General features: G+C 36.8%; 1 protein-coding gene across 1 annotated transcript in view; it reads right to left on the bottom strand.

The window, feature by feature from the left end:
- LOC145678797 (carbonic anhydrase 13-like) overlaps positions 1-24455 on the bottom strand; it is a 153355-nt gene that overhangs the window by 49734 nt on the left and 79166 nt on the right. The window contains exons 2-3 of the mRNA XM_081749312.1: positions 18258-18331; positions 6628-6765 (exon numbers count right to left, since the gene is read on the bottom strand). Coding sequence (XP_081605438.1) covers positions 6628-6765; positions 18258-18315 — 196 coding nt within the window. The 5' untranslated portion in view covers positions 18316-18331. The remainder of the gene's footprint in view (positions 1-6627; positions 6766-18257; positions 18332-24455) is intronic.

Genomic DNA, 24455 nt, shown 5'->3' with positions numbered 1-24455 from the left:
GAACCGTCACTTGATGATTCCATTAGTTCGTATTGTGCTTTTAATTAAGAAAAAAAATCAAAGTATTATTTTCCATATGAAACAATAAAGGTACAGATATTTCGTTGAAAGAATGCTCATTGTTGGAAAGTTTTGAAAAATTTAACGTTAGCACACTAACCGAATTCTACATTTTCGATTAACAATCACATTTTGTTAATTTTTAGTGCAATTAATTAAATGTTTAGTATCTGAAAGTTCGTTGATAGCATAGTGTAACAATGAAAAAACTTTTTTTTCGCAAAGTAGGTGTTCTTTTTGTATTTCGACCTTCTGAATTCGAAAGTGACACTCAAAACATCCTATCACCCACTGTTTTGCCACAAATCGTATACTTGGCCAATATTGGTAACACATATTGAAGTATTACATATTATAATATCTCACGTGGTGTTGTGTAAAAACAATTCTACACGCCAGTGTTTACAAACATCACTACATGGTTTTGCAAGAGGATTCTACACACCAGATGGATCCACTATCACCTGCACACGACGGACTTCTGGCTCCTCCCACGGAGCAGACGATCACATCGGAGCAGCAGCGCCACCGCCACCCGAGGACTGCTATAAATTTGGTGGACGGCAGCAACTAGGTACCAGTTTTCTGGTGTCCCTGCTACTGTTTGCCACAGAACATTAGGAGTAACCTACCCCAAGGCCTCTAGTCTGCTACCAGCGTTGCCAGATCTAGCATAATGATGCTAGGTCTAGCATAATTTGCATGTCTCTAGCACCTAGCATCTTGCTTTTAGCATCCTGCACAAATCTAGCACAATTTCAGCAAGTTATCAAAAAGCCGTAAAACCTGGAGAAGTTGGTCGTGGGAAGAAAAAGAACGGAGAAATTTATCCTCTTCCATTGATTCATACACTCGGTAAACCATACAGGCAGTCTTATTTTCCTAAGTAAGTTCGGAACGGCTTTGGGCTGTTTTTTTTGTGGCTCCACCCAGGGTTTTCTAATCCTTTAACTCCGAGGCATGGGCGGAGCTATGGGGGCCATTCTCCCCTCAACTTTTTGACAACTTCACCATCTTTACTTCTGACTTCATGATCATATTTATTTCTGAAATGACAGCTCCGAGACCGACCAAAAATCTGCCCCCTCCCCCAGCAGACGATTCCCAACTCCGCTTATGCTGCGAAGTAATTTTCTTTCAAAATATGTAAACAAAAACTTTGCATTCATTTATACGATATATACGCCATTGAGTTTGGCAACGACTGCAGTAATTTAGTTGAGTTAAAATTTTGGTGCGTGAAGTATTGAGTTCTATCCATGCATTCTTGCTCTCTGTGTATTTTAAGTTACGTTATCGTATCTCAACTTTGCTTTTTTTTTAAACTCCTGAATTAGTAATTATGAGGATCTAGCATAATTTGACCGAATCTAGCATAAGTTCGATCAGGTTTTGGAATAATTCCGAGCTGTGAGTCTGGCAACGCTGTCTGCTACGGAACTGTTTGGAAATACTAACCTCAGCCGCTTAGCCTGCTGCTCCAGGGCTCTGTTGGCCACTTAACCATCCCTCTGCTTGTTACGGAGCATTGGGTCCCTAACTGCACTCTGCTTAGTCTGCTACGGTGCTCTGTAGAGATCCTGTCTGCGACCTTACGGTCAAAGACTACCTGTAACTAACCTTGCAAACTTGGAGATATTATTTGTACAGTATTTTGTAAAATACTTTTTATAGTGGAACTTTTATAATAAAAGCCGGTAGTGAGAGTCGATTCCGGACACGCTTTTTATTAACGCTCTTCCTATAACCTATATGGGACAAAGTTTACAGTGTGTCCGTAAAGTTGCGCAACCCAAAGTTTGATTGCGTATATCTTTTGAACCAAGAGCGATAAAGATATGAGACAAAACAAATATAAGCGTGTTCTATATAGATATTTTTGAGATCATGATCAATGTTGGAATTTGTAACGTTTTTTGTAATGACGAAAGAAAGTGCCTAAAGTGTAAAATAAAAATGTACAAAATGAAGAAAATCAATATTCAGTTGAAGAAAATTGACTTCTTGCCGCTGAAGTCCTGTGTATATGTGCAGTATACATCAACATTTATCCATTGGTACAAAAATGGGACAAAGTTCATGTAGTGTTGCCATGTAAAAAGGCTATTTAATGCAAGTCTGTAAAATGGGTCTTTTTTTTTTTTTTTTTTTTACAGAAACGCGGCCCCTGCCACACTGTTGTTGTAAAATTACTGCAACAGATGTGTTTAGGTTAATTAATGACAAGCAATGAGAATTTGCACATAACTGATATACCAGCTGCCAGGTGGGTATTTTTTTTTATCGCAAAGTTTTGCGATAGATATTTGAAAGAATTGCCACAATTAGGTAATGATTTGACAAACTGCCTCATTATTCCTAATTTGATGTGCAGAGGCGGCAAGAGTATTCTGTCTCTTTCCACTAGACGGTCACACTTGATATTTTTATTCCCTGGAACCAATTTCAACCTTCGGGGCCACTGTTTTTGTTCCCAATGCTTGTCACGAGCCCGACTGTCCCATTCATAGATGAAACAAGGAACCTTGGTACAACCTGATTGTTGTCCTAGAAGCATACCCAACACACCATCCAATCACCTTTCAAATCACCACACATCATCCAATTGGGATCTTCATAATGTATGGTATTATAGTAAGAAGCACCTTCATGTTGTCATTTGTTTCCTTTAGGCGCACAGAATGGCCAACAGGTATTGAGGCATACATATTACCATTGTGCAGTAGAACTGCCTCCAGGCTTCTTCTAGACGAATCAATAAACAGTCTCCAGTCACTTGGCGCGTACGGAATATTTAACTGGCCCATCAAACCTAGTACATCACTGCAGTACACTAACAAATCTATTTGAGCAAAATATTGTGTGAATATTAAGTCCCTTTGTCTGTAAAATGTAACGAACGTACCGGGTGCTAGCAAGTGTCTTTCACGCAGTCTTGACCCTAGGAGCTCTGCTTTGTCCTTTGTCAGTCCCAGATCACGGATTAACTCATTTAAATCTGACTGACAAGAAAACCGATTCAAGTGTGACACGAAATTGTGGACGAGTTTATGCGCAAACGAAGTAGTAGTAGTAGTAGTTGTAGTAGTAGTAGTAGTAGTAGTAGTTGTTGTGTGTGTGTGTGTGTGTGTGTGTGTGTGTGTGTGTGTGTGTGTGTGTGTGTGTGTGTGTGTGTGTGTACACACACAATTAAACCCATTAGAGGGAAAACCCCTCGATCTTAGCCTTTCCGGAGATACAGAGAAATGAGGGGAAGGCTGGTATTCCGGTATTTTGCAAAATTTTGAATACGTACAAACAAAAAAGACTTTTAAAAATGAAGAATTCCTTCATCCACAAAACTTAAGTAATACTTTGTCTTAAAACATGAAGGTTACAAAACCGAAGAGTCCACAAAAATTCTAGGGAAACAAGGTTTTGGAGGGGGAAGGCGAAACTAACGAAGTTCCATTGTTGCCTGAAATAGGCGTGTAATGTGTCTATGTATAGGTTTTTGGGTACGCTGAATCGAATAAGAGTATAATCAGGTCAAATAGGATGAAAAATGTAATAAAAAAAATGGTAGCCACCAAACTTTCCATTGATCTAGCGCTTAAAACTTTCTATCGTTTTACAAGGTATGTTCTTACGTACGACGGTATGAGGAACTACTTTAATGTGTGACCTCAGTGTTGTTTACAAGAAACAACTTTATGTGATATAGAGTGATATAAGTTGAGTATTATAAAAGGATATGATTTTTTAACCGTTTGTACACCTGCATTGGTTGTCATAGAGATAAAAATAAAAGTAGATGGCAGGGAAATGATACAGTTTTACAAAACTTCCCATACTTTCGTTTCGTAGAACAGAACAGCCTTTTGCAGATATATCTGCTTTTACTAATCTGGGCATCCGTTTCACTAGTTTTTTAAACCCCTCCGTTTAAGTAGAATTCCATTCTTCTTGAAGAACGTTCCATAAGTCATGCTGTGATGTTGCCCACTTGGTTCGCATTCATGTATCAAGCTCATCTCACAAAACCTCAATGAGATTGATATCGAGCGATTGCGAGGACCATGTCATTAGTTGGAGGATCCCTGCTTCAGCTTGGGCTTCGGAGTATTCTCTACATAGTCAGAGATGTGTTTCGGACACTAAAGTATAGTTTTGCCAAATTAAACTGAGACCAGAGGGAAAGCATGTATCGCAAGAATTTCGTGATAACATTCTTTTCTAATAATGGCATCGGTTTTAATTAACTCGCCGATCCCAGAAACACCCTCAAACTAACACAGACCCTCCGTCATGTTCTATTGTTGGCATTATGCATTCCGGTAGCATTTTTTCTCTTTGAGATCGCGCATGAACTGTATGTCTTTTTTTTTCTTTCTTTTTCAAACATTTTAAACAGACTCGTCGGTCCACAACACACGCTTCCATTGTTCTTCCGTCCAATTTTTGTCTGCCTATACCCATTGTAATCTTTTCTGTTTCTTACCATGCCTAAGTAACGATTTACTCACAGACATAGATCCATGTAAATTTGCTACATGTAGTCACTGTTTCACGGTACTAACGGACATTTTGTTAACACGAATTCTGTTAACTTTACCATAACTTCTGGTGCTGTTGTGTTACGCTTACTGAGCAATCGTATTCTCATATCTTCACCCTCTATTGACACTAGCGACGGCCCAGGACGATCACGATCTTCGTGAGTCCCGTAAGGGCCCATCGCAGTATTGCATCATTAACTGTAAACTTTAACGTCCCAATTAAACCTCAGTCGACTGTAGACTTGGCTATCGTTAATTTTTTTAAAAAAAGATTTCTGGCACTAAATACACCCTTTATTATGGAGGGTATCAATAGCTACCCTTGTTTCAATGGGCACCGACTTTCTTCGTGGCATCTTTTTGAAATTATGCACTTCATTTTGAGCACTACAACTACCTCCATTTACCCACTTCTGCTATTACTACCGTTACCCTTGACAGATGCAAAAGCGTTCCAGCAAGAGTAACCTCTCCCTCTTTATAGAGCGACCGTAATTCCTGTCTTTCTGATAATTGAATTGAATTTAACGTTCCTTTCAGCAGCGAGGCTATATGAGATGTGGACCTACTGATTAACGCGGAATCCGAACCACATGAGCTCCCGCCGGGAGTCGAAGCCGGGTATCGTACGCTAAAGGCGCGTACGCCAACCGCTTAGCCACGAAGGAGCTCTCCTGTCTTCTTGTTTCACCCAATAGCTCGTTCAGGGGGCTCTTGCTGCAAGTCTTTTGAAAACGTTTATACTTAGGGAGTTGTCTCTTTATTTGTAAATATGAGATGAACATTTGTGACATTGTACAGTATCGTGCTGTGCAAATTATCACGAAGTACCATTTATTAATATTACGGACAAGTAGAATATCAATGTTATAGTCAAAGACGCTGCAAGAGTTATTTATTATTTACAGAGTAAGTGTCTGAACTTCCTTAAACGGAGGGCGTGGTGGCTCAGTGGTAGAGCGTTCACCTCCGGTGCTTGGGGTCCCCGGTTCGATCCCAGCCCTCGCCGTGTGGACTTTGTGGTGGACAAACACCGTGCACGTGGGTTTTCTCGGGGTTCTCCCGTTTCCTCCCACTTTCTTCATTCCACCATTTCACTCATCTCTCATCATCACCGTCTCCTTTAGCCCAACCGGCATAGGCGTGGGACGTAAAACTTAAAAAAAGATAAAAGAAAAGGAAGACTTCCTTAAACGGTAGTGTATAAATATTCTCAATCTTACTACTTTATTTTTTTATTAATTTTCAGCTATGTTTGAGAACAGTAACTTTTCATAATAATCGTTTAATTTCCCATAGTGTTAATCTTATTCATTCATTAACCCTCGCACTACCAATGGGGAGGGGCTAAGGTACTTTGTGCCACCATACTTTTTTTTTTTTTTTGTAATTGCTTTTCTAATCCTTTCTTTAAAATTGTAATAAAAATATATTACTGCTCAACATGTGTAGCTAAAGCTTATACGTTAGCAAATTGAACGTTAGTGTATCTCATATTGTTATTTTATGTTGGTGGGTACAAATCCCCCCCCCCCCTCGTTGGTAGGAGATATGATGAACATTTAGAAGTGTCACTCCTAAATGACAGTATAATAAACAGTTGTTAGTGGTTTTATCTCGTGTACTGTTCACTTCAGTCACTGTAGATTTTCGTGAGAGTTTTTGATTTGTTTCTTTTGTGAGATATATTTAATCTTAACAGGCGGATACAAAATGACCCCCCCCCTCCTTGGCAGTCCGCCTTACAAAATATACCTAGATAGTGCGAGGGTTAAATTTTACAATTCAAGATAATTTTCATAGCACAATAGTGAATATTGTCACTTATAATTTTAATTGAATAATTTTAAAGCTGATTTTAATTTTCATCGTTACTTTTTTTATATATTAATTATTAATTTAATTATATTTTTTCTTTACACCTTAAAACCATTTTTTAAATTAATTTTTCCTACTATGACACTAGCTCAATACTTAAAAAGACAATCGCTGGCACCTCGATCAATAAAGTTTTACTGAAGTACGTTACCATTATCTATATTGTATCCGAACGGTTCTTCTTCGCGCTGCTCTGCCAGCTGAGAATTAATCAGGTAATAGTCTAGGTCATCGGGTCTCCAGTAGCTGTACCAGCGAACAGAAACACTGTTTGGAACATAACCTGGAACTAAGAAAAGAAAGAAAGAAAGTATAATAATATATACGAAATCATATCTTCTCGAACATTTTTCACTTTGTATCTTTATGCTACTGTACTGCCTGACAATTAGGGAGCGTTGTTAAATATAGGATAAATGTGCCAGTCCTCGACCACCTAACTCATTTTCGTACAATCCCTAATCGCTGTTCACCGAGTGGAACAACTTAGGAGGATGCAACGAAAGTTAGTCGTTATTGACGTTTCTACAATTGTTCAGTTCTCGACCACCCTGTGGTCGAACACTAGTTAAGAAAGAATATTTCATAAGTCATTGTCAGACCACTACATATTATTGATTAATTCTTCAAATTTTACAGTTATCACTAAAATTTAATTACTAAAATATGCTCTACAGTTCCATGCAACAGAATAACATGTGCATTTCTTACCTGGTGCTATAAAACTACGGAAAAGCACGAAAAATAGAACGCTGTCGTTCCCATTTGCAACAGATTAAAGCTGTCGAAAACTCAGTGCTTCTTCCGTAAGCATACATTTGATTGGCTATTACCGAATGCACGTGCAATATATTTTGACTGTATCTTTGAGACAGGTTCAAAATACGCTGTAATTCAATTATAACGTAAAAACATGCTTTTTTTTAAATCGGAAAATAAGCCTAATATACGGTTTTAAAGTGAAAAGTGGTCGGCAACTAGGGGGTGGTCGAAGACTGGCACATCCACCCTATAATAATCGTGAACGAAAAGGCAGTTCAAGTAAAGGATGCTCCGTAAAGACTCAAATAAAAAGGGATAGATTTAATACACTTAAAAAAATACTGTATATTTTCAAAATGGCAAATGTAGTGATGCAAACCTGAGATATTATAAAATCCCATCTCGAGAGGCAGAAATTCCCGGTTTTGCTCTTAAATTTCCCACGCTATACTAATAAAATTTTCTAAATTTAGAAAACATGAACAGTGAAATTAGTGTAGACCAATGAGTGTATTATACAAAAATTCCGTTCGTATACGTTTATCAGATAGTTTATAAACAAGTGTTTTTTTTCCTCAATTTAATCCCTTACCGCATGCCGTGTTATATATGGCACATACCCTTTTTTCACTTTAGCTTTTTTGTAATTTATCAAAGGCATCAAATGACTGTTTTGTCTGGTGTGTGAGATATTGACGTGTATGAAGAAGAGATTTTGTTGTCATTTGCCATGTTTTTTGTGAGTTATAAGTGTGTCATATATGGCACTTACTTATTTCTCGTCGGAATTAAGTGAAAAATCTAAAATTCTAGTTTTAATTCATTTTTCAAGTTCCCATATGAGGATTTCCAATACTGATTATTATTTTTTTTTTTCGCTAAAAGAAAAAATCATGCAGAAGGGGGTTAAAGAGACCATTCAAAATGCTGATGAAAATAAGTACACTGTTGTGAGTTTAGTATTTCCATCAAGTTTTTGTGCCATAATCTTCTACTGAACATAATAGAACTTAGATAATCTTCATTCTTCAATCATTCTTCAATCGTATGGAACGACTTGGAAGTTAGACGTTTCTCGTTTTATTTTCTTTCTTAATTCTGTTCTTTCTTTCATTTGTCGTTTTTTTTCTAACATTAGAATATAATTAACATTCCTTGGCACTTGTTTTTTTTTTTTTTTTTTTTTTTTTTTTTTTTTTTTTTTTTTTTTTTTAAGATTCGTAAGTTACTACATAAATCATTTTCACACTAGCACGCATTTTATGGTAACAAAATTTGATAATAATTTGCATTACCTAATTTTAAGTATATTGAAGACATCGTCGCTGCGCCTCGAAAACCCGCTATGTGTTAAGTGGTGCTCACCTTATTTTTCTCTGGGGCCATGAGCACCATATATGATGCTCATGCTTGATATCACAAATTACTAACTTATCCAGGTTCTTGAGTATCATATATGATACTCATTGTCACAAATTACTGTGAGACCATGAGAACCACATAAGGTGCTCGGCTCCCATTGGTACATTTTCGGGAGAAACAAAATATCGCGGCAAAAATGTGATATAACTATCCATAATCGACCCAAAGGTAAGATCAAATTTATATCCTCCTGGAACCAGTACCCTCAAATCACCTTGGCAGTCAACCTGTTAAAACCACATTTAAGAAGCAAAAAAGTCCTATTCTTAAAATTTTGCCAAATATATACGGAAATACTTGAAAATATAATAATATTGGTTCTGCGTACGTATATTATGCACTGGATATTGTTGTAGCTTGTTTCAACAATATTATATTACTATTTTCGTCTTTACGTAGCACATGTCGATTTATCTTTCGCGCCTTTATAAGCACATAGAGAATCAATATGCACATGATTAGAACTTGAAGCCTATCTATTATTTCTTCATTGTTGTGGTGAAACAATTGAATATTCACTTAAAACATTATAAGGGACGCTATCTGGCAGCTTTGAGGTTTATTTGTATGGTATAACTCATTTTCGACAAAAACGTCACATAGCGGTTCTTTGAGGCGCAGCAACGTTATTTGTCTACTCCTCGCTCATAGATAATTTTGTTGGCGCCAATTGAATAGAAATATGAAAAATCCCATAAAGCCTATCAATTTTTACGAAAATTTCCTGTATTCCATTTCGAGAAATTGTCCCAAAAAACACAATACAGTGATGCCAACCTGTGGTAAAAATCCCATATCGTGGGCGTTTTTGACCTTATTTTCTCGGAAAGGGATAATAAGCAGCATATATGGGATTTTCGAGAAGATCGAAATTTACAGCTTATTCATTTAGATATTGTAAAAAGTGACTAACACAAAGAAATTTAATTTTTAATATTATAGCATACTTTTAATTAGTATAACGTGGGAAATTCACACGCAAAATGACATTATTTTGCCTCTCGACATGGGATTTCATATTGTTTCAGGTTGGTATCACTGCCACAATATGGGATTTTTCCCACGAGTTGGCATCACTGTATGACATCCAGCTACGACTTACTGCAATACTTCTGAAATTTACATTCCCACAGTTCCTAAGAATCAAAGTTGTTATTTAATTATAATTATTATTACGGAGTTTACTATATTTTACTATGTTACCTTAATCATCACTGAATTTTGTATATTATGATAGATTATTATTATTATCATTATTATTATTGAGAGTATCATTATATGTGTACAATTTTGCTTCCGCGGTTTTTTTTATACATCCGAGAATTTACCGTAAAAACAACTTGTTATACATTTACGATTCAAAGTAATTGTCCATCACTTGCCACTACTTTCTTCCATCTTTTGAGCAAAGTACGAATCCCGCGTTAAAAAAAAAAAAAAAAAATGCTCATCATTTGAGGAGAGCCACGTGTCCATCCATTTTTTTTTTATTTATTCTTAAGAACGTAAATACTACCCAGCCAGGCCATGTGCAATTGATCGAAACATGTGATGAAGCAATGGCTGGAGAATACGGCAGATGGGACAGGACTTTCAATTTCAATGTTTCCAAGTATGACTTGACTAGGAATGGGCAAAACCGGTTTTGAAAAACTGGAAACCGGTTTCTAGAAAAACTGAAACCCGAAAAACCGACATTTCGGTTTTCTCCAAAACGGTTCGGTTTTCGCCGAAACCGGTTTTCTCCCAAAAAAACAGTTCGGTTTTCTTCAAAACCGGTTCGATTTTCACCGAAATTTGTTTCGGTGAAAACTTTTGGAAAGCACACATAGTTCGTAAGTGAAGTCTTAACCCGACTGAGGTAGGTCTCATACTTTATTAGCTATGGACCTTTGAAGTTCAATTTTTTTATGTTTTCGGCAGCCTATAACTCCGAAAGGAAGCATTTGTGCACTCGAGTTGGTCTACACTTTTTGTCTTATCTTGGTATCAGGAATCACCTCCCAAACGTTGTCGGTGTTGTTTTGAAACTAACTAACACTCTCACTCTCTCTCTCTCTCTCTCTCTCTCTCTCTCTCTCTCTCTCTCTCTCTCTCTCTCTCTATATATATATATATATATATATATATATATATATATATATATATATATATATATATATATATATATATATATATATATATATATATATATATTGTGTGTATGTAATTGTTTTATGTCTATAATATGATAAACAAGAACATTAGGAATGATTTTAAAAAATGGATCAAACGATAGTGATCTTGGCTAATAATTGTAATTAGTTTTTGAATCAGAGACCACAAAATTTTTGAACGGCCCCTAAATCGAGTTTTCGTATTTTCTAGGGAATGAGCACATCATACTGAGTTAAGTGATAGTTTGGGTTTGGCTGCACTATATGTAGTTCTCCAGATATAAGATACACAAGAAAATTTTTGATAATTGAAATATATTGAATCTTTTGATCTAAAAAAAGAAGGCGGGGGGAGGGGGGCAGAAGCGACTGCCAGTAAGATGCTGAAAAGCTCAAAGGCAGGGGAGAGTGGAGGGTTTATTGAAAAAATACAACAAATCGTTTAAAAGCATTTAGTAATTATTTTGTGTACCATTTCCCAAAATTATCATATGGTTTCGTGTCACCAAGTTATTTACAAAGAATTAGGAATCTGAAGAAATGTGTTGTGAAGATCTCCAAATCATTACGAAACTTACCTCACATTGTGTTACTTCCGATCAGGAACTGGGAATGTAACCTTTAATCGTACTCTTATACTTTATGTGCTTTGTTGAAGTTTGCACTAATCTGCATGACTACTGCTTATTCTAACTTTGGAATTAGATATAACTTAAATAAAATCTAACTAAAACAAATGGCGTTTCTGACATATCGCCGATCCACACGAAAATCGAAACAAAGAGCCAAAATGTACTACATTACGTTAGATTAGATTAGGTTAGGTAAGGTTGGTTAGTTACCTTTAAAACGAAGGCGTGTAACATTTTTCAATTTCGAGTAGAAAATCGTAATACAATAGTTTTAGGAAGTTTCTTTTTCTTCAAAACATAGTAGGGCTTCAAGATTTTTTTTTTTTTTTTTTTTTTTTTTTTTTTTTTATGACAGCTACAATTTCTAACGTGACAACACGGTTTTAAACAAATACTCCACTCAATAACCCTCGAAATGCTCTTTCTTCCTCCCCAACACTGGAATAGTATAGTTAATCTGTACCCACCTGCTTTCCACTCCTTGTATGTGAACACACAGCTGTTCTCCACCTAAAAATTTCTTGATTCTCTCACTTTCCCGCCACTAAATCATAACAAATGAACCTCTCCACTAAATAGTCCCTTCCGCCTTCACACACAGTCCCGCTTATAACATCAAAAGTAACTAAAAATCACCACCTTCTTAACTTCAACTATTCTCAGTACCGTGAAAAATCAGCGCCCGGGGCGAGAATATACGACGGCGCCCCCATACATATATTCAAAGTAATTTTTCTTATCTTTTCTTCCTTTTTCTCCCGGATTTGGTCTCTCCTCGCTTCGGCGCCTGAGGCCGTCGTCCCGCTCGCCAGGCACGTATCCAGGAGGTCTAGAGGAGCCGGCCTCCCTAAAATTTTCACGGTAGGCTTGAAAATGAACTATAATATGGTTGGATCAGTCCCCCCTAACTTCATCCGCCCCCACCCCTATATTTTTGGGCTGGCTACCGGCCTGCCGCTCGGCCACCGCACGGCTCGGTACTGACTATTCTCACCTGACCGTCACTCACTCTTCTTTACAAACCGCAATAAATTCATCAATTCGCCCGGTAAATTTCCTAAAATGATCCTCCAGCGATACAGCAGTTAACCCAAACAACCAGTAGCGTTATTTCAGATTTGGCTTGGGGGAGGGAAGGGGCAAGACACCTTGATATAAGTAAAATTTCGCGTTTTTCACCGACTTATTACTATTCCATTGATAAAATGTATGTAAGTCAGAAACTCAGGGGGGGGGGGGGCAAATGCCCCTTCCTGCCTCCCCCTCTAAATGACGCCCCTGCCTTCATCTAGTCATTAGCAACATTATGAAAGCACAAAATTTAAGACTACAGATTATACATTACAGGATATGATTAGTTGTTAAAAGTGTCTAGAGATGTAAGGGTTCGAAAGAAAAATTCTTTTCCTTAAAACGAAGATTTTTCCCCCACAGCTATTTGCTTGGAAAATGTTGATTCTTTTTTAAAAATATTTCAACTTAAATAAAGAAATAACAGAAGTTGCATCTTTTTTCCCAAAATAACAATGAAAAGAAATTAATTACTGTGTTCTAATGGAAAAACGGATGAAAAGTTCAATAATTGAGGCTAATCCATTAGTCGTTACGAATGGAGAGGATTCTCGTATGCGGGGTTGCAATAACTATTGTGAAAATGTAGTTAAACCTGTGGAACAAAATTATCATTTAGAAATATCTATTTCACTGACGCTAACAAAATTGTCTATGAGCGGGGAGTAGATAAATGAGAATTCAATGAACTTAAAATTAATGCTATTTGTTAAATGTTGTTACTATAAAATGCATGTTAGTATTAACGTGATTTATGTATTGACTTGTAAAGGGTTTGGTGCGTCTCCGTGGGCTACATGTTATCATATCTTTCAATCTTCAATAAGAGAGCAGTGCTCATCCAACCGAGAAATGATGTTGGAAGCAATCAGATAAGAAATTTCGCAGGGAGTAGACACAACACCTTTCGTTATCTTTCGATCCGAGTTAGTCTTAAGTGATTGTTTGTCACGCATTAAAAATAACAGGAAATCACTAACTAGATCATTTTTAAAATAATGATTTCGTTTCACAGGTAGCGAGCTACATGAAGCCACAATTATATATAAATCTCCAAAATTCACTTCTATTCCAGTTCAAGTTGTTATCTAGTATACGTATATATCAAATAAATATATATTTTTTTTTAATTTTCTTATTACTGACCATTGGGAATAGTTTATACAAGTATACAAATGTATTACTGTTCAAGTTAGACCTTTATGTTCTGTTTCTGAGTCCGTTTGAAAGTATAACGTCTCTTTTCAGCACTGACGATATATGTGAGACGGGACCGTAGTGGGATCCGTACCACTACTCAGGTTTGCATTTTCCTGGAATAAGGATTTATATTGTAAAGATGGATGCAGGTATTCAGAATAGTGCTCTCAACGGGTCCGGTTGGGTCGGGTTGAAGACCGACCCGACCCGATAACCCGACCCTGTATTACAGACACGTTGCCATGGATGTGAGGTAACAGTATTACAGTTTGTGAAACAATAAGCTGAAAATCTATTGAAAGTAAGTAAAGGTCATGGCTTAATAAATCTAAAAATAAACTGCAGAAAATGTGGTAAGCAAATAAACGTGAAGAAACTATACTTTTCAATGTAAACGATTAGTAACATAACCAACCTGGTTACTAACCCGCCTTTACTTGCTATCGCTCGCTCGGTATTACTATGTGAACTGAATATTAAGCTTTGATAAAGTAAATTAAAGTAAAAATTAGTGATTTTTTAGAAATTTTCGTAGCTTTTAATAAGCTTTTGGCCAAAAACTAGACTGACAACCAACTTCGGAATAAATGTCCGTATGAGTGATGACATCTCTCGGCAATCACGCTATCCGAGGAAAGGGAAGGAAAAAAATATTTGGGGACGGAAGGAAGCGGCCTGGGACAACCCCGGTATGAACCTGGTGTGAATGATGGACACCCAGGGAAACCTCACTGAGGATGACTGGCCTGAAAAAAAGCTTTTACACTTTTTTCGACCGAGTGTCCCCACTGGGAATCGAACCAGGGACCGCTCGCACCAATTTATACATAACGTAAAACTTCAGTTAGTAACATTTTTGGAGCTAAAGTCATATTTCTATGTAGAAGGTAACGCGGAACAAGTCTATCTATCTACAGTATATACACAAAATATATTAATGCCGTTAAAATTTGTAAGAGAGAAGGTTTTAAAACGCTATACGGAAGTTTTTCTATTTCGAATACGTATATTGATAAGATATGTAAGTCTAATACTTAAAAGAAAAATAGATCTGCAAATTATGAAATTTTATTACGATTAAACTAGTATCACACCCAAAATGGTCGTGTATGGATTCAATTTTGAAAACTGAACTTGTAATAGGTTCTAAACGAGTACCTCAAGTCCCCAGTGAAGTACTTCCGAAAGGGAGAACGAGAAGTAAGCAAAATTCTTTGTTAAAAGAAAAAGGAGAGGGTTGTATATGTTCCTTGGTCTATGATTTTTTGTTTGCTAGTTTGAATTTAGGCAACCCGTAATGCACATGACAAGATGTATCACTTTCAGAATCTTGATTAGGTGATTAGGCAACCAACATGTTCCTGATGATATATAGGTTGCATAACTTACACGTACTGGCCACCAATGAAATGCCAGTTCGAAAACTAATTATAGTAGATAGGGAGGTTCCAAACTGAACATAGCACTTATAAGTAGTGAATGTGATAAAGGCATTTTTTTTTTAATTGTAGAGTCCACTGCAAGGAAAAAGACAGATGTAGTCTTAGATTGGAATGAAAATGAAATAAAATCTTTCAATTTAACGTCCCACGATTATGTCCTTTAGGGTAAGGCAGACGGATGATTAAGGCAAGTGAACGATGATGGAAGAATTGGTGGAAATAAAATGTGGGAGGAAACCGGAGTATTCCAACAAGACCCACAGACACGATATTGTCCACCACAAACTTACATGGGCGGGGATCGAACCAAGACCCCATGCACTAGAGGTAAGCGCTCTACAACTGAGCCACCGCAGCTCTGTTGCCTTAGACTGTACTTTCTTATAATGTGTTTGATAATATATATTATTACCTAGAATGTTATAAAATAGAGGATCTGCCCATATGTGTCTTCACCCTATTAACTCAATGAAGCCAAAAAAACAACTGAGCATCGGTACGTTTGATTGGCTACTCTCGTTTCCGCCATGAATATTGGCTCAAAAAGATTGCGATTTTATTGGGCGGAACGGGCAGAGTGGGGTTGGCGAAACTGTGACGTATGGCTTCACAATTTTATTATAAAATAGAGGATCTACCTATACAACATCCTTGATTATTACAGCAGTGTCATTTCAGATTTTTCTTTCGAAAAAGTACTAGCTCGGGAGAGTAATACTCCCAGAAGTAGGAACGAAATACACGGTTCTGATTGGTTGGCGTTATCCGTTTCTTACCACGTAGCATACATATAACAGAAATCAAACGCTTGATGCTGTCGCTTTTCGTGGCCAAGCGTGCTAGTGCTACGGGCTATTTACGGAAATTGCTTTTGGCGTGGGTTCAAAAAAGTCCCAAGGAAAGGTTTATTTTTTAAAAATTTGCATAACACTTTTTCATTAAAATAAGATGACAATAATACTAAAAAAAGTGATTTACTTACTTTTGTGCAGATTAAGAAGTAGTAATAGTAGTAGCAGTAGTAGTAGTAGGAGCAGGAGGAGGAGGAGAAACGGGTTAGAAGCACCGCAGGAATCGTTTTATTCCACCTTGACCCCCATGATATAAATTTTGTGATCAACTTTAAAACAGCTGGCTAGGGTAGCGCGTGAAAAAAACTTACTTCCGGAATATTACTCTCCCGAGCGGGTCGTTTTGAAAGGGAGAGAAATATACCTATGTAAAGTTTCAGGTTTTCCATTGTTATATTTTTATCATATTGATTAAAATGTTTCTAAATCTCACACTCGTGTCAGGTGGGGGTAATTGCCTCCTCCTGAAGACACAAATGATCACCTGTACTTTTGTCAAAACTGTAACAGATTATTATTATTATTATTATTATTATTAATAATAATAATAATAATAATAATAATAATAATAATAATAATAATAATAATAATAATAATAATAAAAGAAGAACTCCCTTTGGTCATATGTTAATTTCATTTAAGTTATCAGTATTAAGTGGAAACAACTAACGGCAGAAAGAGAAAAATAAATTGGATTTTCATTGATCTATCATTGCAAAGAATTTATATTATTATTATTATTATTATTATTATTATTATTATTATTATTATTATTATTATTTTCACTAAAATACAGGGTGTTTCAAAATGAATATCGGTGTTTTACGGCTTTGTTGTGTTTATTACATTTAACGTACAATTATAAATAATACTTGAAACAAAAGAGCAATTCAAACAGTTTTTGCTACAAGTATTCAATGTGAGTTCCATTCGTCACACGGCACACATCGAGTCGAATTCTTCCCAAACCTTGATCAATGTGTTTGGAGTAATTGTTGCAGGCCGGTAGCCAGCCCAAAAGTTTAAGGGGGGCCCCGCTGAAGTTAGGGGGGGTGCCGATCCAAGAATATTATAGTTCATCACCATATTATAGTTCATTTGCAAGCCTACCGTGAACATTTTAGAGGGGGCCAGCAAAAATTTAGGGGGGAACCGGCCCCCCTAGACACCCCTGGATACGGGCCTGAATTGTTGCAACAACTACTACAATCCTTTTTCTTAAATCTCCTGAAAATTCTCCACACAGACGTCATTGCAATTGCTAATTATTCACAATTACCCTTCCGAATTGATTTCTTCAAGCTGTGTGTGAAAGACTCTCTCACTCGTTCCAGGGGCGGATCCAGGGGGGGCGATCGGGGCGATCGCCCCCCAGAAGAAGAAACTTTCTTATTTTATATATATAAATAAGACCCATCCCAAAGTTTGGAGCCCTTAAAAGTAGCAGTATGACAACCCACCGCCCCCCCCCCCGAGAAGTCGGTCCTGGATCCGCCCCTGACTCGTTCAACACATTCTTCTGTCACTCTTGGTCGTCTCGTACTCTTTCCTTTACACAGACAGCCGGTGTTTTCAAACTGATGATACCATCTACGGATGTTATAACTTGGTGGACTGCAATTGAACTTAATACGGAAAGCACATTGCACTGTAACTAGATTCAGTCTTTGCAAAATGTAAAACACAAAAAGCTTTCTGCTCACTAGTCACCATCTTTGCTACTAGCGCTCTCTAACAGTAGACAAAACAAACAGTGCATGCGTGCGTACAAAACTGTTTGAGTTGCACTTTTTATTATGTAGTATTTACAACAAAGCCTTAAAACCCCGATATTCATTTTGAAACACCCTGTAGAACTTTTATATATATTCCAGTTTCAGTTCCAAGGAGAGAGATTTTATTTATTTTTTTTAATATGTATTGTTACTTCAAGGAACACAATCCCAAATTCGATTACTCAGGGAGTACATGTGGTTCGGATTCCATGAAAAGCTGTAGGTCTACCTCCCAAATAGCCTCGGTACTGAAAGCAACGTTGAATTCCTTTTCAACCAATCAGAATCACTTAACGCTGTTTGATACTTTCAGTTACAGTATATACTCACCTTAACCGGACTAAATCTCTACAAGAACTGCGATATCATTTGTCGATACTTATTTAAATCAATCTGTACTCGAGTTTAAAAAAAAAAACTATAAATAAAACAAATGTGAATAAAATATTTTTAATGAATGAAATACTTACTTTCCACTAAGGTGAGAAGAAGAAGAAGAAATACGCTAAGCATATGGAGACAAAACATTCTGTGACTTCGGTATCTGCAAGTAGAGAAAAACAAACATCAATAAGCAAGAAAAATGAAATAAAAAAAAAAAACTTTCAATTTAACGTCCTATGATTATGCCTTTTAGGCTAAAGGAGACAGATGGTTAAGGCAAGTGTACACTGATGGAAGAGTTCGTAGAATGAGAATGTGGGAGAATAGCCCGAGAAAACCCACAGACACGATGTCGTTCACAGATGGATTGCGTCAGTGGATCGTGAGTCAAATCGGTCAACATTTATGAGTGGATCAGTTGGTCATGATGAGCCCTTACGAGACCGACCTTGAAAACTACGTATGCGGGGCAGTCTTTTATTTAATACCCTGCTGTATGAACACTAATTAAGATATTGGGATGATTTTTTTTTCTATGCCAAATATGGTTGGACCATAGTTTATACTGATGGTAATTTTTTTTTCTCCTGAGTGTCGAATTTACCTCATATTTGAGCCAAAAGTAAAAAAATCAAGAATTTTCAAATTTCCACTTTTCTTTTTTCCTTTTTTCCCCTATAGTTTTCTTCATTTTAGAGGTACCTACTTAGGACTTGTCAGGTACATACCTCGTATTGATACCAAATTACTGAGACCAATTATACTATCCCGTGATCATAGTTGCCAACTACAGAAATTAAAATTTCCCTATTTTTGGCTAGAAAAATTATAAATTTTCGAAATTTATGCTTATAAATCAGTACTTGTACGTACGAATGCAAATCAACCAACATCAGTCGAACAGCAGTCCTTACTGAACAAAAGCAAGTAGCGGTACTGATTGTTACAATTGCATAATTAGGGGGCGCACGGAAAATTCAAACTTAGGTTTTAAACCTTGATTTTTTTTCAACTTTTTGTTTACCATAATCTATTTTTTAAACTACAAGCTTCGTTCCTCAGACATCAACATAATACTTGTAGGATACATTAGCAGTGTACCAAAGTTTATTTTAAAATAATTTGCGTCTGTCTGGTAGAAGCGTTTCCAGCCAAAGAAAATATTAATTCCCGATTTTAGGTGAAAAATTCGGAAAATATCCCACTTTTGCATCTATAATTTCCCTCTTCTTGGCTACATTGGAACAAACGTACCAGTATCTGAAAGCTTCGTCTTTGGCCTACACAGTGCACCATAAAAAGTGTAAATAGGATAATTAGGGAAGCTGTCGACCCTGTATAACTGTTGATTTTTGCTTCTGAGGCGGAAAAAGTGTCAACATTTCGTGTGTATGATGAGAGAGATTTTTTCTTTCTGTCTTTGTATGGCAACCAACGAGTTCAGGTTTTCACTGTGTGTTGTGGACACACCAAAGAATTTTCTGAGGTGACCTGGGTCCATGTGGTAACAGTGGTGCCAGCTACAGAAAGTTAAAATTCGGTTAGAGTTTTTTTGCGAATTTTTACCTGTAGATTTCTCTCCATAATTTCCCTCCCATTGGCAACGCTGCAATCAAACTTACGTCATAAAATTTCCACATCTTTCTTCTTCTAAAAAAAAACGAGGTATCAATCATATCAATCGAGTAAATAGTCTGAGTTATAATTCATTAACTGAAAGTCTACGGAAACGCCAAAAATGACCCTGTCTCGAAAGGGTGAATCAGCAGGACGTGACCCACTGCGACCCACCACCCACCGTGACCCACCGACTCACTCTGCTCAGTGCATTGTAGACAGCATCTTCTGAACACTAATGAATTTAATTTACGTCTTACTTGCAAGGCCTTCATTTTCTACCTTTTTCATTCATTTCTATTTACTTACCGGTACCTGAGATGAGTAGTATATCTAACATTGTAAGTGAAAAAAGAACTTCAGGCACTTTACATATTGATTTTTGTAAATGTATTACAATAATAGCAACAGGACTTACTACTTGGTTTTTAAGATACCGCCTGTGCGTTTTTAGAGGAGCTGACTACAGGAAAAAGTATATTTTTGAATCACCTATGACATAAATATTATTATACCTAGATATAAAAAATTGAATGTAGCTATGTGTGCGTGATGATCAGGGTCAAATATCAGCCAATGAAATTACGTTTTGTATATTGTTAGGTCCCAGTTCCAACTGGGATTGGGGTCCCACTTTCTTTATAACACATATTCTAAGGGGGAAGTAGAGGTTCGAAGTTTTGCAAAACATTGAGTATCTCACAAGTGGGTCACGGTGGGTGGTGGGTTATGGTGAGTCGTCGGTCACAGTGGGTGATGGGTCAAGTTTTCATTAACCCACTCCATCTCCGATGTTGGCCACCACAAACTTACTTGACCGGGGATCGAACCACAGGTAAGCATTCTATGACTGACCGTGCTCCCATTGTAACAAGTCAACTAAACCAATTGCGGAGATAAGTTATGTATTCAATATTCTACTTAAGGGGCGCGGTGGCTCAGTGGTAGAGCGTTCACCTCCGGTGCTTAGGGTCCCTGGTTCGATCCCAGATCGCACCGTGTGGACTTTGTGGTGGACAAACACCATGCTCGTGGTTTTTCTCGGGGTTCTCCCGTTTCCCCCCACTTTCTTCATTCCACCATTTCACTCATCTCTCATCATCACCGTCTCCTTCAGCCTAACCGGCATAACCGTGGGACGTAAAACTTAAAGATTTAATTTCATTTTTTCAATATTCTATTTATTATGCCTTTATCTATACTGATAACCGATCCGTCTTGAATGAAGAGTAATATACCCATAACAGGTAACCCAGAACACAATTGACACTTCTATATGACTCGTTATTAGCATCACGCCAGAGACTAAAATTGTAATGATGTACGTCCGTTACACCACACGTTAACTCTTGAAGGAAAGCGAATTTTTGAATTCTGTTATTCCGCCAATAGATGGCTAGAGTGATCACCTCGGTCGAATTCGTTAATGTACTCAATTCGTTAACATCTTATAGGTAACGGTGAAGATAACGCTGGCTATTCTTATCCTATTCGTTCATAAAGGTTTAGGTTTCGCATAACGCTAATATGCAACCCCCAAAACAAGTAAAACTCGCGGGTTGCATAATCACCCAGGAAATTTGTTTTTCTTAATCCTTGTAAACGCAAGCCCATTCATTCCAGGGGCGTCATTTAGGGGGGGAAGGAGGGGGCAATTGCCCCCCAAGAGTTTGAGGAACACATATAGTTTAATCAATTGTATACTAATATACTAGAACAAAACATGAAAGTCTTATGTCGGTGGTGCTCTTGCCCCCCCCCCAAGCGAAGTCTGAAATGACGCCCCTGATTCATTCATAAATGTACGTTTCGCGCGTCACCCTTTTTAATGTTATCTTTAGCAGAAGTTATTTACACTCCTTGGATTTAGTTCCAACCCACACACAGCTTCGAAATACAGCAAGTACACACTACGTATATCCTTGCCTAAACAATAAGAAACACACACATTCTTAATCCTATAATTCACTAAACAATATTGGCATAATATTATTTACAACAACTAACAGGGGCGCACCTATGGGATGTCCACCGGATGCGGACCCTATCCCAAAAACTTCTTAACTCAACATATATTTATACAATTTCTCAAAAAAATGGGCGTGGGCGTTGAGTCACTTTTACACTTTTGTGTAAATTATTATTATTATTATTATTGTTGCTTACGAGATGAGAATTACTTTTATTCAAATCCGAGACAAGACGAGAAATTTCTCGCGTCTCGGGGGCAACACTAGATCCAATTTTTAAATCTCAAACACTGTTATAGTGTTACATCATTCGTATAATATAAAAACTATAAATTAATAAATTCATTGTACAAACTTAATGAAGAATATTTATCAAAGTTAACAGATAAGCAAATCATAGAAAATATACTCTAATGCAGCCGCGAACACAAATTTTTGTTAGGAGACGTCCAATACTACAAGTCACTATGTAGAAGTTTTACGTCCCACGATTATGCCGGCTAGGCTAAATGATTTCTCATCATCACCGCCTCAATGAACTGCTAGAATAAAGAAAATGGGAGGAAACGGAAGAACCCCGAGAAAATCCATGCACACAGTGTTTGTCCACTACAAAAATCACTTGGCTCGAACTGGGATCGCACCTACGACCCCATGCACCAGAGGTGAACGCTCAACCACAGCGGCTCCATATGTAGTATTCAACGGGTATTATTCTGCACTCGGAAAGACTATCTTTTATAATCCTGCAAAACCAACAAAAACTCCTGAGCTCCAACCTCTTACTTTTGATTTCAAACCTTTCATTTACGGTTATTTGTGATTTCACGTTTATAACAAAGACAAATATTTTAAAGTATGTGTACTTCAAATAAATTACTTAAAGAGATCTTTTCCATAAAATTTATGCTTTTAAATTATTGTTCAAAGTCTTTGCATTTTAATAAGCCTTCTCCAAAATAAATGCAAATGAATTATGCTGTCATCTTCGGAGTTTTTTTAAAAACTACTAGCTAAACCTGCGCTCTTTACACAGCGCATCATTCATATATGAGCATGAATCTCCTTGTTATTCCTCACATCTGTACATGTCCCTTTGCAGACACAAGTGAAAGAAGTCTTGGTAAAAATCGGCAAGAGATACTGTAAAGGGAAGATTTTTTTTCGATTACTTTTTCAATATCTCGTTTGCAAGATTTGAACCTACTTCCGAGTTTTCAATTCATGTATGATCTGTGTTTTCTTTTTTGCCCGTATGAAACCCTATGGCCTATGAAACCCGTAGGTTCAATGTCGCGTTCACAAAAGCTCTCCACTGACTTCTATCCTTAGCCAATTGAATCCAGTTTCTACTTTTTATTTCTATTTCTGCGAAATTTATAATATTGTCCTCCCATCTGCACCTAGGTCTTCCTAATGATAATTTTCCGGCTGGTTTTTCAGTTATTTTGAAAGCGTTCGTTCTTTCTTCCATCCTGGCTACATGACCTGCTTACCTGGGCCTCCTGGATTTGATGACCCTAACAATGTTTGATAAAATGTATAAATTATGTAGTTCCTCGTTATGAAGATACGGCCATTCCCTATTCCCGTTTCTCTTGGGTCCAAATATTCGTCTCAGGATCTTGTTCTCAAATACTTTGAATCTATTTTCTTCGTTCTGAGTAAGAGACCATATTTCGCAACCATACAGAACAGGCATGATTATCGTTTTATACATTTCAAAATAAGCTAATACATTACACATACAATCAATTATAATGTCAGTGATATATGGTTTTCATTGGGCAAAACATTCCAAACAATAAAGATTCATCTTAGACAGGAAAAATGGCTATCCTTCGTTTATCATTATCATTTGGCCATGAAACAAACACTTGAGAGATATACAACCCCTGTATACAACTATGTGGTGTTGGAAAGTATAACCCGTAGAATATGCTTTAATTAAAAAAAAAAAAAAAAAAAATCAGCGCTTCCAGTGTACCTCTAAAAAGTGTAATAAAGAAATAACGGTCACATTTTTAAATATTCAATTAAAACTGAACAATCTACAGAAAAATTGCAATCGATCAGTGAAAACGTCATCTTTCTAGAGCCTGTAGATTCCGAGATCTCACTGTCGAAAGGGTTTGCCACAAACATATAAACGTTCTCAAACGTATAGTTTAAAAAACTCCAGGAATAACAGCATAATTCATTTGAATTTATTTCGGAGAAGGCTTATTAAAATGCAAAAGCTTTCAAAAATAATTGAAAAGGCTAAACTTTGTGAAAAAGATCTCTAAGTAATTTATTTAAAATACATCTTTTTAAAAATATTGGTCTTTGTTATAAACGTGAAATCATAAATAACCGTAAATTAAAGATTTGAAACCTAAAGTTATAGGTTGGAGCTCGGTCGCTCTTAATTGCTATTGTAGCATTTTAATAGATAGATACGTTTGTATACGTTTATATGTTTATGGCCAATCCTTTCGACAATGAGATCTCGGAAACTACAGGCTCTAGAGAGATTACGTTTTCACTGATCGATTGCAAATTTTGCGTAGATTGTCCAGTTGAAACTCAATATTAAAAAAACATGGCCATTATTTCTTTATTACATTTTACGGGTACAGTGGAAGTGTTGAAATTTTAAAAAAATAAATAAAGCATAATATCCTACCCACTATACATTCCAACACCACATAATTG

Source organism: Thermobia domestica, chromosome 2 (assembly GCF_964235325.1).
Source record: "Thermobia domestica chromosome 2, izTheDome1.hap1.1, whole genome shotgun sequence".
NCBI lineage: Eukaryota > Metazoa > Arthropoda > Insecta > Zygentoma > Lepismatidae > Thermobia > Thermobia domestica.
Note: the sequence above shows the minus strand (reverse complement) of the source record. Positions and strands in the feature narration are given on the sequence as shown.